Below are 20,311 nucleotides of genomic sequence, written 5' to 3'. Positions count from 1 at the left end.
GAATGAGAAGTCTTGTGTGACACATGGGAGATGTTAATTGGATCTCCAGAGATTTTTGTTTCTATCTTAAAAGCATCAAGACAGAGGAAAGCTATCACAATTCAATGCAGCAAATGATGCTCAGGGTGGGCAGAGTTTTGCTCCTTTTACGTAATTCTGATACAAAAAACATAGCCCAGTTGCTGTTCCCTTTTTTTTTTTTTTGCATTTTGCATCAGCTTGATGTAATCAATTTACTATTTTTGCTATAAAACCTATTTTAACCAATCCAGAACCTCTGATTAATTGCCTAAACAGTTATGAAATGCATTTGGGGGTTTAACACTATAGATACTCTTGATTTACAAACATTTATTTAGCAACCGTTCCAAGTTACTATGGCTCTGAAAAAAAGTGGGCGCTTTTTGTACTTATGACTGTTGCAGCTTCCCCAGTCAAGTGATCAAAATTTGGGTGCTTGGCAAATAACATGTATTTACACAGCTGCAGCATCCTGGGATTATTACCAGTTTGCAATCCTCCCAGCCAGCTTCCAAAAATGCAAGCCAGATTTGTTTAATTACTATGTGATTCACTTAACGCCTGCAGTGCTGTTGCTTAACAACTGTGACAAAAAGTGACTCCAGTGTGACTCCCTTAACAACTGCCTTGCCTAGCAAAGGAAATTATAGTCTTAACTGTGGTTGTAAACCGGGGACTATCTGTAAAAGGTTTTTCTTTCAAAGAACTGCACCATATCCAGCTCAGTTTGTGGTAAATTTTCAACATCTGCATTCTTTTTTTATCCCACCTTTGTTCCTTTTATAAATGGTTTAAGGTGGCAAACCTAATCCTCCTTCCTCTCCTATTTTCCCCAGAACAACAATCCTGTGAGGTATTAGGGAATGAGAGGGAATGATTAACTCAATCACCCAACTGGCTTTCATTCGTAAAGTAGAACTAGAACTCACTGCCTCCTGATTTCTACCTTGGTGCCTTAAATAATCTCTAGACCAAACTGGCTCTTGCAATCTCCGCTTTGTTCAGCCTGAATGGATATTATTCAGCTTCAAGGTTAGAAAGAAGAATTAAGGTTCAGCTTCTCTCCAAAGGCTACCGAGATCAACACTGGAACGCCAGCTACTAAAAACCTTCCATGTCGAATTGTAGATCCTGTTAGTTGATGGTCTCCTGGAGGCCTGGATTGTTCTGGTAACCCTGATGGACAACTTGTCCTCTGTCAGAGCTTTCCGCTCAAATGCCAGGCGGTCAGCTGCAACCATTGAGACTCCGGATGCACTAGAGCCCCCTGAGGGATATCCTTTCCTGTGGGATCCTCCAGGGTCTGGCTATCGATTACGTATTCATAATCTTCATAATAATTCATAATAATGTATTCATAATCTTGTATGTATGGGACGCGGTAGCTCAGTGGCTAAGACGCTAAGCTCGTCAATCAGAAAGGTCGGCAATTCGGCGGTTCGAATCCCTAGCGCTGCGTAAATCAGTGAGCTCCCATTACTTGTCCCAGGTTCTGCCAACCCAGCAGTTCGAAAGCATGTAGAAATACAAGTAGAAAAATAGGAACCACCTTCGGTGGGACGGTAACAAGTGTTCCATGTGCCTTCCATGCAGGCGGCATGACCACAGAGTCAGGGCTGGCTCTTCAGCTTTGAAACTGAGATGAGCACTGCCCCCTAGAGTCAGGAACGACTAGTACACATATGCAAGGGGAACCTTTACCTTTAATCTTGTACTTATATCTATTATCTTATACACGCTTGACAAAACAAATAAATAAATAAATAAAAACTTGGGAGCGGGGAGGGACTTTCAAAGGTAGAGACTGAACGGGACACGATCGCGCTCGAGGTACCCTCGTTTATGTCCGTTTCCTACGCCCCGCCCCGCCGGTAGAAAATTGTGCCCTCGGAGGATTCAAGAGTCCTGGAGAGTGGGACTCCCGGGGGTCCCCATGAGCACACACAGGCCGCCTGAGAAGCGGGGCCATGTTGTCTGGTTCGTTAGCAAGAGCTTCGCGTGCTCCAAATCACCCGCCCCCAGCCCGCGTCCCTCACGCAGACCCCGAGGCTGAGCGAATGAGCAGCCGCAGTCCCAGCCGCCGCGAGTGAATTAGGTTAAACCAGCCTCCCCACTCCCCCTCTCCTCGTACGGGAGAAGGAAGGGAAAGGAGCCGCCCTCTTTTCCCCCGGCCCCTCTTTCACGGATCGGACGGGGGCTGCTGTGGCTCAGGTTGGCCGCCATGAACGGCGGAGTCTGGCGCAGGCCCAGGCCCGGCGCGGAGGCAAGCTGCTCAGCCCTGCCTGGGTTGCCATGGTGACGGGCGGCAGGCAGAGCAGCGGCGGCGGCGGCGGCGGCGCTGTCAGTGAGAGCCAGCCGAGCGAGCGAACGGCGGAAATCAGGCGCAGGCGTCCGTGGGGGCTGCAGGAGGGGAAGGCAGCGCCGCCGCGGCCGCCATGGACGCGCACTGCGATGGTGGCGAACCCACCGCGCTGGGGGAGCAGCCGCCGCCGCCGCCCTCGGGCAAGCTGAACAAAACCGCCTTCAAATTGTTTAAGCGGAGGAAATCCGGGAGCGCCATGCCAAGCATCTTCGGTGTGAGGAGCGGCGGCAAAAGCAAAAGCGGCGAAGGCGGCGGCGGCGGGCAGGGAACGGGCATGGTGAGGAGCAAGACCCACGACGGCCTGGCCGAGGTGCTGGAGCAGGAGAGCAGCAGGAGCGAGGCTCCAGCGGCTGTCGAGAGCGGCCGTGTAGCGGGTAGCGGGGCCGCCTCTGTGGCCGCTAAGGAAGCCGTCTCTTCCTGCTCGCCCGCGGCCGCAGCGGGCAAGTCGCACAGCTTCTTCTCGCTGTTGCGCAAAAACGGCCGCTCCGACGAAGGCGGCAAAAGCGAGCGAGCCAAAGGGCGCGGGGGCCTCAAAGGGCTTTTCAGCAGCATGCGGTGGTCCCGCCGGGAGAAGCCGGGCGGCGGGGGGAAGGACGACGAGGCGGGCGAGGGCTCCGAAGGCCAGCCCAGTCCCAGCATCCTCAACACGGGCTCCCTCACGGCCAGCCTGGAGTGTATCAAAGAGGAGGTAGCGCCGCCAGGAGCGCCCGCTGACGCTGTCCGGACTCCCCTGGTCACTAAGGATGGAGAACAGCCCGCAAGTCCCCTTGCCCCCGAGGTTATGCCCACCCCGGACCTGGCACCGCAGCCGGCCCCGTGTGGGTCTGGAGGAGGAGAGGAGCTTCCCGGGATTCTGCTCCAGGAGAAAGAGATCCAACCTGAATCCACCGTTAGTGATGGCGAAGAGATCATCCAGGAGGACTCGGCTAAAACAGGTGACCTCCCCATCAAGTCTTCCCCCCCTGTTGAACCCAAGTATGAACGCAGCCAAGAGACGGCGGCAGCCCCTGACCCTTCCTCTCTTGATCCACCCTCTGAGCCGTCTATAGACCGTATTTGTTTGATGTTTGCTGACGTGACTTCACTGAAAAGCTTTGACTCTCTTACAGGCTGTGGGGACATTATTGCTGACCAGGAAGATGACGCGGGCAGCGGCGGTGGCAGTGGTGGAGGTGGAAGTGAGAGGAGTGCCCCTGGGATTGTCAAAGCTGGGCCCTCCAAGAAGCCTACCAGCGTGGTGACTTACCAGGGAGGAGGAGAGGAGATGGCCAGCCCGGAACAGGTGGGAGGTACTCAGGAATTCTGGGATTTATTGTCGCACAATGAAGAGAAATCACAGGGGACATCAGGAAGGATGGAATCCCCTGAGACCTCCAAAGGTGATAAGATTGTCAGGAGAGTTCAGGAGGGGTCAGCAAATGGAAAGCACATTGGTCTTAGCCAGATTCCAGTTCACCACCAAAAAGAAGACCAGAAAAATAGAGAAAAGGAGCAGCAAGAAGCCATCCCCAGCGGTGATGAGGGCTATTGGGATTCTACTACACCTGGACCTGAAGAAGACAATACTAATAGTATTCAGAAAGAGGTAATTCCCAGAGACAGCTACAGTGGGGATGCTCTCTATGATCTGTATACTGATCCAGATGAAAACACAGCAACTGTGACTTCTGCAGAAAATATCACCACAGTGACTTCTTGCAAGCCATTATCTCCGATAGCAACTACTTGTCCAGTCAAAACCCATACAACTTCACTCAAGGATTCCAAGATACCCATCAGTATCAAGCATTTTACATCGCCACATGGTAGCCATGGCCAGGATTCCAGTAATAGCCATCATATTGTACACCACCAGGCCACCAAAAGTGAGATCCCTAGAACAAAAATCCCTGTTTCAAAAGTGCTTGTACACCGAGCCAGTTACCGAAGCTTAGCAGGGACAACAGGTAAAACAGCCACATATCATGAAAATGCCAAAAAATAAAAGGAAATAATAATGGGCATCCCAATCTTTTCAGGAACCCTCTAATAAGCAGTTTGGCCTTGACCTCATCTAAAGGAAGACACTTCCATGTGCCCCTTTTATGAATGATGAATGCAAGGGACAAATGCTTCTCAATTCCACCTTGAAATACAATGTGTGTGTATGTGTGTGAGATATATATATATATCTCACACACATACACACTTTTTGAGCACTTTTTAAACATTTGTATCCTGTTTTTCGTTATTCGCTAAAATACTTTGTTGAAGGCCACTTTTCCATGCGTTTTGTGCAAGCAGAAATCTGATGAATAATGCAAACTTGAAAGAAAGAATAATGAATGAATAATGCAAACTTGTATTAAGAAGACAGAGCTGTGGGAGAGAGAGGACCAAATGAAGTTTTTCCTTATATACGAGCTTTTAAAAAAAAATGTTTTTGGCTTATATTGAAAATGCTTGCTCCAATATTGTGAGAAAGTGTCAAAAATAATAAAATAGTAGTAACAGCAGTAAAACTTCAGATATTTAATTTGAGATATACAGAGCGCTGTCTATTGTTAGCAGATTCAGTTCATTAAAGGTAGCTGATTAACAAGTTAGGTGGGTTTCTATAATGGGAAGAGATATTTTTGCTTGCTTTTCTGTCTGCTTTGGATCTGAACTAATATAAATGGATGTTCAAGACATCTAGTGAACTTTCAGATGTTTACATCAATATTTTTCCAATGCGTAAAATAATCAGGTTCCGGGGAACTTCCCTACATGTTAAGATAGAGGCAACTACAACATTTATACAATAAATTGTACTTCATGTATAAATAGGTGCATATGTTACTCCTAGTGATACAATTTTTAATAATTAAAATGTCTTTCTGTATTTACTAGAGTTGAAGCAAAATTAGTTTTTATAGCTTGGTAATTTTATGGTTCTAAATGTGTGGGCCTTCCTATAATATTGTAAACCAGAATTAAAAATTTATATAGGCTGTACCATCCCAGAATAAAAACTCTATTGTAATGATCCTGCAAGATGATGCATGCATCAGAGCCAAAGTTCCAGTGGTGGTTTTTTTTTTTACAAACCTAATTCCTAGGAATTTCTAAGATAGAATATGTTTAGCTTATTAGGCTGTCACTGCCAACTTGTTAATATTTTCAAAGATAACATATTTAATTTGGGGTATGTTAAAACAGTTGCTTCCCTAAATTTTAATCTCTATAGTTATTAAATAAAACAACTGGCAAACTCTTAGTCCATCAACTGTTTGTTTGTTTTTAATCTCAGGCAACAATAGACATGTTGAAGGCCACAGAATATATGAGTACTACTGAAGTAGTTACTGTACAGTGTTGACATCTTTTCAGTAAAGTATCTTGTTATATGCCTAAATATTTATTTTCAAGACAGGTAGGAAGGCTAGGGTGTTATGTCAATCCATTTGGAAATTAATCCATTTATAATTAAAATTTGCTTTTAAAACCGAATATAGAGTATTAACTAAAAAAGATAACAAATTACTTATATGACTAACATTTTAGTCATTAAGCATTTGTTTAACCTTTTTAGCTTTTACAGTAAATAAAGACAGGCATTCAAAGTACACATCAAAAGAATAGAGGCTATATACTAATAAAGAAAAGATAAAATACAAGTTTGGAATATAGTAACAATTGGTTAATTGCTTATATTAATTAAATTATATTGAAGTACTCTATGTAAAGCTGTGCAAAAAACAAGATTTGTTTATTTGTAAAGCTCAAGCTCCAAAAAGTGAATTTAGATACCTGAGAATGGGCCATTTGGGATTTCCCCCTCTTTTTTCCCCCCATACTGTGAACAACTGAATCCATAGTGTGTCAAAACAGTGTTACAAGCTATTTTTTCAAGTAATTTCACTTTCATAAGTAATTTGCTATGCAGAGTATAAATGGAGGAACATACACAACCTATTCCTTTCTGCATGAGGCACGTGAAACTAGTTAAGGATGTTTTGGGATCCTAGCCAGGTTTTTCTACTCATGGGTCATGCTCTGAAGTATGGATGTTCTGTGCTGTAAGTGGACTTTAGGTTTATTATCCCAAATAGCAGCTCCCATGCATTACAGTAAACTGTTTTTGAAATTTTCAAAAGGAATTCGTAATATGTCTAGCTAAGAAAAATAAATATGAGATTAAAGCAAGGGTGATCTTTGGATTCAGCTAATAATGTGTCTTGATTGTAATATTGCATATATAGGTTCTGATTCTCAACCACTAAGTTCTAGAAAGTAAGAAAACTGTTTCTAATGGTTTGTAGATAATATGTCAGAAACTTGAGGTGGGTTATGTCATCCATTATCCTGTGAAAGAAGCAAAAATCAAAGCCTTTCTATATTTGTTATGTAGCTGTATATTCAAGCCTGAAATATCCATTCTAAACATGCTTAAACATTGGCAATAGGTTTTGTCATAATAAATGAGATCTCCCATGTAAAATGCATGCTTATTAGAATGTGAAGGCACTATCTGGTGGTATACTTTATATATGGTATTGTCTCAAAATGTATTTGTGGGTTGTTGCAGGTGCACTCCTTATGCAAACCTAATGTATATATGTATGTATATTCCCATGGATACACATACCATACATGCACACATTTCTGCAAAGTGCTAAATGGCATGTATATTAATTTCCAAAGGATAAGATCAAGGATATACAGAGCAATTCTGTTCAAATCATTTTGACAGTTGATCACCTTTTCGTGAGAAAGGGTTTGGTTTTTAGATTGATTTTGCTTTAAAAAATAGGATGAAGATAGTGAGTGGCTCACTTTAATGTAGGCCCTTTCATTGGGAATTCTGCAACTATATCAGAGGAAACCATTTTTATTTGTACTGTAACTGTAATATTTTGGAAGGAAACATGTAAAGGACACAGAACTTTAATGCTAGTAAATATATAAGAAATGCTTGTACTGTTTTATATCAGTGAAGGGCATGCTCTCCTTTTGCATGCTTTTTAAGCAAGTCTATCACCATGCTCCTTGTTTTATAATAATAATAATGCATACATAAGAGCTCAGGGAGCTAAAGTTACAATGGAAAGAGAATGTTATCATTTGTGAGATGAGTTAATTACAGAACAAAACAGTGGTGCACCAGTTAAAGTATTAATAATTAAATTTCCTTATTTTTCTTGCAAAATTTCATCATACACATTTTGTTTATATGTAGTATATTTATAAGAAGAAATAATAGATTTCCCTTTCCATGAATAACTGAAGAAATGAAACATGTTATCTTTGATTTTTCTCATTTTGTTTTATTTTTCATCTTCATCTTGTCCTGTTTCTGAAAATTAATAAATACCGCTCAAGGCATAATTTATGATTGAAAGTATTCATGATTAATTAGAAATATATTTAAGTAGACCTTGACTTATGATGCTGAGTGACTGTTCAAAGTTTCAAGAGTTCAGAGTTTCAAAATGGGACTTATGATCCAGATTCAAAGTTCTAATATTGATTACCCTCTGCAGTCATGTGGCCATGTTTTGGATGCAGCCTGCATTTACGGGCTTTTGCCAGTGCCCCATAATTGAGTGATTGTGATTTATGACATTTTTGCCTGAAACTTACATTTGTTTTTGATTTCTCGCAAAAATTGCTCTGTAGTGAACAATTGGTTCCCTTAGTGATTGTAGTGTTCACTTAACGACTGCCACCAGAAAGGTTGTAAAACAGCACAGGGACATGGTGACCTGCTGAAATTGTGGGGTCAGTTACACTTGTAAGTTGAGGACTACCTGTATGTGGTTCTGATAAACGTACATTTTGTAATGTCAGGATGAGGTTATTATTTCTCTCTGTTTATTCTGTTGAAAATGCTTGATGCTAATAAGGAAAATATTAAGGTAGCTGTTGTCTCAACATTTGGCTGTGAAGTTAAAATGACTGGCATCTGGCAAAAAAATTCGTAAGGAAGTTAAGAAGGAATCGGTTCTTATATTAGTTGATATGACCCAGTACAGTAGCAACTCATTTATCTGCTAGCAGTATTTATAAGTTGATGACAATCATATCTTGAAAAAGATTAATTGAAGCCAAGTATTTGTATTCCTTACCATAACAACACAGATCTTTATAAATCATGTAAAAGCCATAGGATGATTCTATCTTTGGAAGACAAAGTATAGTTGCCATGAAAGTAATATTTATTTTAAAAGCCCAACAGTGTATTGTTCAGATCTTGGCTGGTTCAAATCCAGAGCACTGGTTAATAACAAGGAGATATAGCTAACCAGCCCCTTATAACTGTTTAGTGATTATCTGGATTTTTGCAATCCATATTTTAATCCATACTTCAGCCAGATACCATAGTAATAAGGTACCTGCAGCTCTTAGAAGACTATAATTAACAAATATCTGTCATTACATAAGACTTGTGAATTTGCCAAGCTGTTGCTAGAATTTAAAGATCGGGGCACTTTACGGAATCAAGAAAATGTGAAACTTATGTGGGGGAAACAGCAATGGAAAACTTTAGTTACTGCAGAACATAGCATGAGGAAATGTCATATTATTCTGGTGACATGAAAATTAAAAATTTTGGTGCTTCCTTTGAATTAGAAGTATTTCAGTCAAATCTTGACTCTATCTGCAATTACACTCCACCTACATGCTGCTACAACCAGCATCACTAAAAGTGGTCCTTAATTATAGACAAACCATCATTTCATGCAATTCAGTCTATTCCTGTTTACTCTAAAGTAATTTCTACTGCCCAGTGGCCTTATTCCCAGGCATAGTATTAAGTAGTTAATTGTTTTCAAATGTTTAATTTTGCAACTTGCAAATGTGGCTAATTTTTGCCAGTTCTTTTTATTTTTAAATATATATATTTGTATTTTAGAAAAATAAACAATACCTAAGACCGTGCACTGAAAAGCATGCTAAACAAAGTTATGTTGGTACTCTGTATACCCCTCTTAATAGATTAATGTTTGAAGGGGGCAAAATTAACTTAGAAATTTAGGAAGGAAACAAAAGATTATCATCCTGGAGGCATTCTTTAGAGTTGTACAGGTGAATCGGAGATTCCTGTATTTCTGCAGTCTTAATTGGCTAATTGGTTTTTCAGGTCCCAAAGATGATGTATCCTTTAATAATTGTCACTATTTTTATTTGTTAAAGAAGACTTTATTAAAATTCTATTTGGGATGATGCTTGTGCTGTTATCCTGTACTTAACATATAAAGACTATATTAGAGCAGGCATTTTAATCTCTTTGCACTTACTGTTCACTTAGTACATTTTATATGTTTTTAGAAAATGCATACTATAGTATAGTTCTAGTATTTTATATCACATGTTTTTAGGAAACTATTTTCAGAAGGAGGTACTTTTTTCTCTTAGTAGTATGAACTGCCTTGTGCACCCCTAGTTTACTCTCATAGATACAAAATTTGTGCTGAAAATGTGGTCTGCATTTGACACAAAGAGTTCATTCTCATTTCAGTGTACATGCATTGCTCTTTATTGGCAGAAATCCACAACCCACTTATTCTACAGCAATTCAATTGACTTTAGTGTGGGATAAATGGGATGTGGATTGTAGCCATCTGCAGTCATGGGAATAAAGCACATGGAATAGATTTAAAACAGCCCTGACATTACAAAGCAAATGCATGATTGGTGTTACTGAAGAAGCAAACTGATTACCCTGTAAACATCCTGACTAGTCAATGAAGAAAAAGCACACAAAATTGGTAGTATTTTTTGTTTATAAATTAATCTTGGGCGATTCCATTTCTGGTTAATTTTTCATGCCCTCTACTGAATTATTTATTAACACTTAAATGATATTGCATCAAAGTCCTTGATCTGGTATCTGATTCTGAAGGTAATTCCAGCATGCTTCTGTATCAGAGCAAATTGCCATGGTTTTGCCTTGTGAAGCAAAACTACTAGTTAGTCTGGAAATTTATGGGATTGCCAAGATACAAGGGAGCTCTCTGATTCTGCACCTGACCTCACTCTGAAGCTTTTCATGCTGTTAACAGCATGGTCTCATAAACATTTTTGTTTTTGTTTTGGATAATGCTTATGAATAAAGGTTTGATTCCACGATATAGTACAGAAGCGACGTTTTGTAAGAAAATAGGATGTATGGGGAACTGCATTATTACTGATAGGAAGTTATATTGCTTTTGTGTTTAGGTGAGAAAGAACATACTTTATCAAGGCTATGATAGAGTAGAAATTGATATATTTATACACTAAATAGTGCAACAATATGTTCCAGATTTCTCCTTTTGTAAACAGACATCACATATATGTTCATGCGTAATTTTATTCACCCTATTCCCATTCTGAGTAGATCATAATCATAAGGTCTTTTAAATATTTATGGAATATATTCTGCTACAATGGAACAATATGATTTGAAACCAGATGGTGGATACAATGAAACTTGATGCTAAAAGTTGAGTGTAAATTGCATGGAGTTCCAATTTTGTCGTTAAAAATACCTATTTATGGACACCATGATTCAGAATATGGACAAGGGGGATTTAACTTTCATCTCGTGTGCTGTGTTGCAATCCATCCATCCCTACTTTAACTGTAGAGAGGGGGGAAAAACAAATATTGTAGCTGAAGCTCCAAAATTTTACAAATATAATACTTCACAAATGTAGGATACCATAACTGACATATGAAGTCTGGTTCTGGTACTTGCATTCTCAAATAGATGTGAAGAAGGTATCATCACTTCACCCTGTCCAATCCCATAGTTATTCTGATGCCAGAGCTTCCAGTCTTTCAGAAAATTTGGTCTCTTCAAATGTGTTCAATATGTGCCTGATATTATTACATGTTTCAAAAACCCAGGGATTACCAAAGAGCCAAGGCTGGGACTCCTTGTCAAACATGAATTTGGTGGCAAATCTGAGTTTATTGTAACCTGAAATATGAAAACATATATCTACCCATGAGATGAACGTTTTATTACCATGCGAAGCGACAAGCACAACAGTTATGGTGACTTGAGTTCTTTGCCATAAGCAATAGTGCATTTACTGAATGTGCAGACATCTCTTCCTTTTGTGCTTTTAAATTGTTTTTAACCCTTTTATTTGCTGTATTTCCCTGATTTTGCTTGACATCTATGACATTCTGTGTTGAATCTTTAGGCAAAGTAGCAGTAATAATTATTTTTTGAACAGATATAGTACCAGTAATTAATATAACTAAACTGAGAAGAATAAAATAAAACAATGCAAGCTATTTCTTAAAAATTGAACTCAGGGGCTCATTAGGAACCATGCCTATGTAGAGGTAGAAATTAAAATGTAAAGCTGCAAACTGGTAGGAAAATATGGGAATCTAGAATATAGTAACATTTCATTCATATTTGTTATTGAGTTCAGAGAATTAGAACAAACTTGGGAATCTCAATTAAAATGCAATCCACTTCCATCATTGATACCATTTTAATTCTCTTAAAGCCATGAGTTAAGATAATCCCAAAGTTTGCATTAAACTGCTTTTTTTATATCCCATATTTTGGAGTGACCTGATTAATACCATCTATTTGAATTAAGCACACAAAATCTAACATGTAAGAGAGTGTCAAAATCCCAGTGGCCCTGCATCTCTGTATTCTATACATTTATAGAAAATCCCTTCACATCTGATGTGTTACTCGGTTATAGGCTGTGAGTGTTATTGCTTGTACCACTTGTTTAAAGTGGATTTGTATTATGTATCGCAAATCTATTTTTCACTTCCACTCATATATAGTCACAAGCCCGCTTTAGATTATGAATGCATTCTAAATGTAATGCTCTCTGCTTTGATACTGCATATTTTCTTGTGTAGTTTTATTCTACTCATCTTTCATAGCCTGATCAGATTGCTTTTGGCATGACTTCCTTACATTGCGATTCTACATTTTCTCTCTGCTTATACTGTATATTCCATGCTTATTTATTTTGCCCTAATACCAGCAATAATGATATCCTAGTTATCTTTCATTCAGTTTGCTTTTTGCCAGCGATACTTTCTCCATACCCATCCCCTTTCAGTCAACCAGAAGTGCATTTTCCAGGCAAATTTTCCTTTTTTTCCTGCCAAATATCTCTTCTCCTGCAGTCTAAGCACACTGCAGGGTGCATATGCATTGTTTATAAGCATGTCACATAGCATCAGTCAAACATTTCTGTGAACATCTTCATTGGTGCATTTTTTATGAGCAGCCCACTCCATTCTGCTATCTTGTCAGAATTGTATTATTGCATTCTCCAAAATAGACAAAGTTTAATTGACAAATGATATAGTTCATTTAAAAGAATAATGTGGGGTTTGCTGATCAGTAGTACTATTTTAAAGAATCTACTTTGCTTTGTACTAGGTGCCAGTGTGCTTTGTAAAAATTATTACCTTTCATGATAGAGAACTGTTGTTTATTTCATTTCTCTCTCAACATGCAACAAAAGTGTACAAGGTATGGAGAAAGAGAATTTATCCTTCCATGAGCTATCATTCTGACTAAAATTAATACAGTCAGTGTTTTAAGGAAAGGTGAATGTTTCCAGGTAGTACAGAACAAATACTACATCATAAGCTTCAATCATTTTATGCATGGCATCAGCATAGTTGAAAAATAATAAAATATATGCCACCACCTTCTTTGTTATTTTTGAATGTGCAGAAATCATTTAAAAGACTGTGTGATGATTCCTACCCTCCTCAAAAGCTGTATATTTATTTCAGAACATTTCATGCAAAATGAAAAGCTTTGATTTTGAGTATCAGTCAACTGAAGTGAAAAGAGTTTATGTAACCTGTCAGTAAAATACCTGAACAATTCCTGAATGGCACCCTCACTTCTTTTTAAAGGTTTGCTTTACTAGCAGATGGAAATCCAATTGTTTTCCATATTTTGATGATCTCCCCCATCACATTTATGTGCAAACTACATTTATTGCTGTTGCTTTGTTCAACCAGTAATGCTACCAGCAATTCAGTCCAGGATTAACACTTGGTGTTTGACCTGTACAATTTAAAATTAACACAACCAATACCAAACTTAATTTAGTTTGTGATGGTAGAAAATGGATCAGATCCTTTCAAGTACAGTAAATTGAATGTGCTGTCTACTGTGCTATCTGCCTCTCCTCATTTTGTAGTTTATTGTATGCTTTCTTTTATAATTTTAATTTGAATTATTAAAGAAAAAGAAATATTTTAGCAAGTTGATAATACTGGTTTGGGATTGTAAGGATGATAATAATGATTTTTTGTGTTTCATTAAAGAAGTCATTGAAGTATCTAAACAGTTCAGTCTATTTTTTTTCATACAGAAGTAAAGTAAGTATACAGAACTAAAAGTAGTTTTTGCTGTTTGGATAATTATTTAATTTTTGGTTTATGACATAATGATGTTATTTACAATTGCAGTCCAGCCAAAGTTATGTTATTTAACATGAACTGATGTTGACTGAGCAGTCATGAATCCTAAAAGTAGTTGCCATGGACTACAAAGGAAGACCTAGGATGCAAATGTGTGTCTGGTATCATAAATATTTCTCCTGATTCAGTAAAGCAAATCCATGTCTAGAACTAGCCTTTTGTTTGTGGGTACTTGCACTGAAGAATAGAATTACACCCATGAATTGTAATTACTCAGTATATGTACTTGTCTTCAATGACTACTGCATCAGGGCCATGGTTTCTAGCTTCCATAATAAAACAGAAACCTCTAATCGGAATACTGATGTAGCATTCATCATGTAAGTCTCAGTGAGCCTAGAAGATCCATACAGTAGAACCTCTGGTCACAACATAATTCGTTCCATAACTTGGTTCTCAAATTGATTTGGTTGTGACCCAAACCTAATTTTGAAAATTTGGCGCTTAGAAAAAAATGGCGCAGAAGGGGAAATTGACCATGGGGGGAAAAAGTGAATATTTTGGTCCTAACCCGATTCGGTTGTGGTCAGTAGTATTCGTGACCAGAGGTTCTACTGTATGTTGTTTCTGGTACCTTCTAGCATATCGGTGTTTGTCCAAAGAGTTACTTCAACCTCTACAGCTGCTGAGATTATTATAACATGTAAGGCACAATATGCCTGTCAATAATTTCAGTTGATTGACAATAATAATGGCAGAGTCATCTCCAAGTTCAATCTTGAGTATCTTCAGGTGAATCTAAGAAACAGCTGGGGGATAATCTGCTAGCCTGTGAGAACAACATGGAATTAGATGGAGTGTAAAAGGAGCTGCTGACGTTTCTTTCCAAGTTCTTTAAACAACCATGAAGGAAAATACAGTGCTTACTTTTGAAAGATCCAGAACAGACTTGATACAAGCTGACTGAGATAGATTTGTATTGTTATAAAATATTGATTTGGTAAATTGCACTCAGCATATTGCAACTGACAGTTCATTTTTAACTACACAGTTTTTTCCCTGTTGTGCCATTTCTGCTCAGCTTGTTACCAGTGCAATAGCATTAAAAATAAATCCAGAATTTCTCTCTTCATTTCACCTTGCTCAGAAATCAAATATGCTGTGTGTTGTGAGTAATAAAAACTATAAGACACCAACTGTACAAACAATGTAACTTAACACATGATTATTTGTATAATTGTTTGATGCCATTAAAAATTGTACATAGTTTTGTTTTAATGAGGGTTTTTATTAATGTGGAATATTTAATGCAATAAGTGCTACCAGTATTTTGGGTACATATGCATAAGTGTCCAGTACAAAATGTGATGAGAAAATAACAAAATGCCCAATGTGATGTCATAGTGCAATCATTTGACCTTACATACAATTACAGAATCACTGTGTCATGATGCCCATTTTATCATTTCTCCCAAGATATGTGTGTGTACATGCATGTTAAAAGTAAATCTGTGAACACAATGTACTTCCAAGTGTAAAATACAGTAGCAGTAGAAGGAAGTGCTCTTGAGCAGTGTGCATCTATTCAAACGGGACACAGAATAAATTTCTGAAAGATTCTATCAGCAGTTCTACTTCCTTTGAAAACTTTTTTTAAAAAAATGTAAATGTAACCTACATTTTAGTGATAAATATCTATGTAGAACTTAATCAATTTAAGTGTGTGCTATATGCACAGAGATGCTTCATTGCTCAAAGCAGAGCTTTTCATGCATCACCCTACAAGCCGAGCACAATGGTGAACATACAAACTAATACACAGGAGTGCTGATGCCAAGATAGGAGTTCTAACATCTTTATAGGGAATAAACATGGTGTTCAGTGGGAAAAATTAAGTGTAGATCCAGTAATGGTGCTGCTGGGATTGAGTGGCTTTCTGGAGAAGATCTCACACATACATTATTAGGTGTCCCACCTCCACTTTCTCTCCCTCCAGGTTCTCTTTTCTACACAGCAGGCAGCACTGGAAACTTATTTAATAACTTGGAAAACAAAACTAAGTTTCTATCAAATTGGTAGTTTCGCTGGAGACTACCCAAGTGATGAATGAACTTTGGTCATTGCATGGACTTCATGGTCTTCACAGGTGATTTATTTTAGCAACTTGATTCAGTGATTGCAGTCACACTGATGGAATAGAAAACAGTTTTATTATGGGAGTTAGGCAGTCCATGCTACACATCTATTTTAGTTGTGACTTTTACACTTATTATATCCTGGTTTGTGGGCTGAGAGTGTTGATAGTTTTCATAGGGCCTAAGGAACATTCCCCACAGCTGAACGGAAGTATTTCCACCCATCCTGGACTCTGCAGAAAATTTCCTGTCTCCACTGCCAACTCCTGCCTCTGTTTCATGTCACTGCAGTCACCTGACTTCTCCGACATTGGCTGATACCTAAAAAACTATATACACCTGGATGCTGCTCTTGAATAGTATAAGATTAATACTTCTGCAGAGGATGACAAGCCTGTCTTCTCTTACATGTAAAAAGCCACGGGGAACGCAGAAAGAAAATATCACAGCCATTTTGTGGCACGATTAAGTGCACACCAAGAAAGGAACTAAGAATGGGTTAATTTCTGCATCTGATCCAAACACTAACAAAGTAATTCTATTGGAGCCAATGGCAAAATCTAAGGAGGGGTGGAATTTGTCTTTCTCAAAGCCGCCTGTGCTTATATTCGGGATGGAAAGAAAGGAATAACTACATTTTTCCATGCATGTATGAACATATGGTTTTCACCACTAAAAAATGCTTTCCCTCTGGTTTCAATAGGAAGCATAATGTATACCAGCTAAAGGGTTAACAGAGATCTGAAAGTGATTTGGAAATTTAGTGGTGACTAGAGGAATTCTGTCAAATGATTAACTTTTCAGGTTTAGTCCTAAAATGCCACTATAATTCTTCCTTTCTTCACCTCCAAACCACCAGCTTTTGAAATCTTGGTGGAAGATTGGAGAAAATTTTGCAAGTTTGAATTTCCTCCTCCAAAAGCAAATCTCTCCGTCCAACCTCAAAAGGGAAATGCAAGACCTCCTATAATGGTTATATGTTATTGTTCAGAGTAGTATGTTACCGGTGTATCGTAACTAACTTAACACAGTGTGTCTACAATCCGTTGTTGAGCAGTAATTGATTGGTCAATTGATTGTGTGCCATCAAATCGGTATTCATTCTTGTTGACTACATAGATGGATTTCTTGCAGAATGATTTATATCTAATTTTCAGATCTCCCAACAGTGCATTAATTGCCACTTTAACTGAGACCATACAACTTGTACTGGGCATCTTCTCTTTGCTTCCACCTTTCCCAATATTATAGCCTTATCTAGAGAGCTGGATCTTCACATAATGTATCCAAAGTAGGATATTCTAAGCCTGGCCATTTGTACCTCTAGTGAGAACTCTGCATTGATTTCTTTAATGATTCATTTGTTTGTTTTCTCAGCTTTCTATGGTATTCTCAGGAGTCTTCTCCAATACTAGTCTTCCTAAGTATCAATACTATTTTTGTCCTGCTTGTTTCTATCATGCTCCTGTTAAAACAGTAAGGCTTATTTATTTTCCTTCGATTCTTTTCTTGAATTTAAAACCTACTTTTTCTGAAATAAGCCTCAAATAATTAACAACGTGAACACTTGATGTGACAGTATCACTACAATAATGTCAATATAGCAATCAACATAACGACAAAAGTTGTCTTATGTCCATGCGTGATGATTCCAGAGAGTGATGATTTTCCCTGTCGTCCAATGGTCAGAGTCTCCCAGAATGAGTGTGTTTAGGAGTCCTTCTTAATTTAAATCTCTGGTTCCCAAGATGCCAAAGAAGATTGGGAGAACTTTTTATCACTTTTAGTTGATATGCCATTGTTTGCCTTTGTGAAAGGAAATAACGGTAAAGGTGTTATGCATATTGATGGATGACTATATTTGTAGCTCAGGGTTGAACTGGGGAGTTCTTGGTGTTCTCTGAGATTAGTTGTTTTCATGCAGATGTTTCGTTACCAAACTAGGTAAAATTATCAGTGCTAATGATGAGCACTGATGATATTACCTACAGTAGTTTGTTATTAAATGTGTGTATGTTGGTAACCTACAAAACACCCTTGACATAGGGCTGCCGTTGTCTAATTTACTGTTAGTAAATTCAGCAACCAGGTTGGTCTGGGGGGGAGAGAGGGAGGAGAGATCCCCGCCCTTCTGCTAAAACCATCGCATTGGCTGCAAATATGGATGAAATACAAATAAATGATTACCTTTAAAGCCCTCTATGGGTTGGCAGCATTCCAAGAGAGAATGCCTCTTCAAATCTTTTCAATTAAATCATCTGAGAAGGTTTGCTTATAAATGCTAACGATTTTTCAAACTTTCTGGGAAATCCCCCCCCCCATTACTCACCTTTTTTTTTAAAGCCCTCTCTGGAGAGTAGAGGGCTACCCTTTTTTTATCAGCTTTTAAAATAAAGCTTTGTAATCCCACATTTTACTTGTTGATTCTATTTTTAAAATGCCTCTGATTTTCAGTTTGGATTTTGCATCTTATTATTTCTCTATAGAAGAAATATAAAAGGTTCTTTTTTAAAAAAAAAGACTGAAATAATATCTGTAAGAAGAAGATTGCATAAAGCATAGGCATGGTTTCAAATACAACCAATACAAAGGAACATCAATCGACTAGCTGACATTGCAATGCCTATCCCAACAATAAAAAATTAAACCACAAAAGGAAATGGATTTCTTCAGTGTACCAACTCCAAATCCAACATGAACCTAATAGTCAACTCTGGTTTGGTACAAATGTTTAGTACAGGAACATTTAAAGAGAGACTCTCTTTAAATTACCACTAAAACTGTGTCAAAAAGAAGCTTCACTGAGTTCATCAGATTGTGAAGCTTCTTTTTGACACAGTTTTAGTGGTAATTCTATGTCCAAAAGCATAATTGGCAGATATCAGCTAATATTTGAGTTTTCTTGAATGTGTGCCCAAAAAAGATATCAAGCCAGAATTAATTTTGACAGATGGCTAAATCTGCCATCTATTCAATAGTCAAAATTGGCCCCCTCTCTAGTCTAGCTCACATGAAAGACAGTGATTGGCAGAGGCTTTTCTGCTTAATGGTGATGTTTGAGGAAGGAGAAAGAAACAAAGCCAGGGAAATCTCCCAATTCTTGTCCCACTAGTCCCTTCTACAGCAAAATGAAAACAAGTCCATGGCCCAGCATCATACATATATGCTGTATAGCGGACCACTAGTTAATTTAATGTTGATATAGTTTTCTTCTGACTTGAGTGATGTCTAGCATATTTACTCAGCCATGTGGAGTTGTTCTCAGAAAGAAGAATGAGATAAGCATATCCTGGAATCCTTCCCTTCTGCTTCTGTTCAACTTATTCTCTTGGCAGTGTTTACCATTCTATTAGCATATTTTCAAAGAATCTATGTAATTAATGAAAACAAGGTTTGTGCCAATTTGATACTATGCAGAAATATCAGCAGCAGAACAGGTTTCTTGAGAGCTATGAATATTTGCCTGGAATAATCAGCTACTACGATGACCTTAATAAATCTCAAGAGTATACCTGTAAGGTACAGCTGGACTACAAGGATGGACATCTGCAGGGGATGTCAAAAAAATCAATCCGTTGCCTGCAGCCGCGTGATTGAAACTGTGTCCTTTTATACATACGTCATACAAACAATACAGTAAAAAGAAGGGAAATTTAATAATCATGGCATACTCCTGTCACAAGCATAATGGAAGCAAGCCTTCATTTCTCTTTATTAAATAATTAAAAAGTGGGACAGGCCAACCTATTTCTCTCTTATCTCTTGCTACATAGACTGTCATTGCATACTGGGAGGGAGAGGAGGTTCTGGTACCAAAACTATCATTTATTATGTTGCTAAGATTTGGTCCTAGATAGCATATTGACAAAAGAAGGATATTGTCAGCAGGAAAAGATGGAGAAAAGACGGAGAATAAGAGAGTTATTTAGAAATACTAGGTGGGCCATTGCCTGGAATGGGATTGGGCAACCAGCAGCTCTCAGCTTAATTTGATCTGGCCCTGGGTCTAATTTCATAAACGGCTGCAACCTGCCAAGAGCAATTTATCTTATTGTATAGGGAGAGACAAGCTGATAGAAGAGGGTGTTAGAAAACAAAAGGGGGGGGAATAGGATGGCAGAGATTGTGGTTGTCTCCACACATTTTTGACTCTGCCACTGTTGGCTTTGTCCACCATCTATTAGCATGCATGCTCTGCAAATTATTCTAATGGCATTTAATTATGGGATTTGATGTATGCCTCACCTTCCTGGCTCAAATGAATACTCTGTAGGAAGTTATCACCCAGCCCTCTCCCAGAAAAATGAAATATCCTAGGAAATATTGAAAAGGCAGAATATTTCTCTGGATGTGAAAAGAAAGAAGCATGTTTTAAAAGGCAGAATAGCTGCTTGTAGCTTCCTGCCCATCCCCA

At 38.5% G+C, this 20,311-nt stretch overlaps 1 protein-coding gene across 1 annotated transcript; it reads left to right on the top strand.

Moving 5' to 3' along the window:
* The first annotated feature begins 2,251 nt into the window (after nt 1–2,251).
* Nucleotides 2,252–16,245, top strand: AMER2 (APC membrane recruitment protein 2). Its single transcript, XM_014060472.2, has 2 exons — nt 2,252–3,318; nt 3,493–16,245. The coding sequence occupies exons 1-2, from the start codon at nt 2,457–2,459 to the stop codon at nt 4,365–4,367; spliced, it is 1,737 nt and encodes a 578-aa protein (XP_013915947.2). The 5' UTR covers nt 2,252–2,456; the 3' UTR covers nt 4,368–16,245.
* Nucleotides 16,246–20,311: the final 4,066 nt, after the last annotated feature.

This window comes from Thamnophis sirtalis, unplaced genomic scaffold, assembly GCF_051295495.1.
Source record: "Thamnophis sirtalis isolate CommonGarterSnake01/CBP01778 unplaced genomic scaffold, rThaSir2_p1.2 scaffold_8, whole genome shotgun sequence".
In the NCBI taxonomy this organism is placed as follows: domain Eukaryota; kingdom Metazoa; phylum Chordata; class Lepidosauria; order Squamata; family Natricidae; genus Thamnophis; species Thamnophis sirtalis.
The sequence above is the reverse complement of the archived record's forward strand: the minus strand, read 5'-3'. Positions and strand labels throughout refer to the sequence as shown.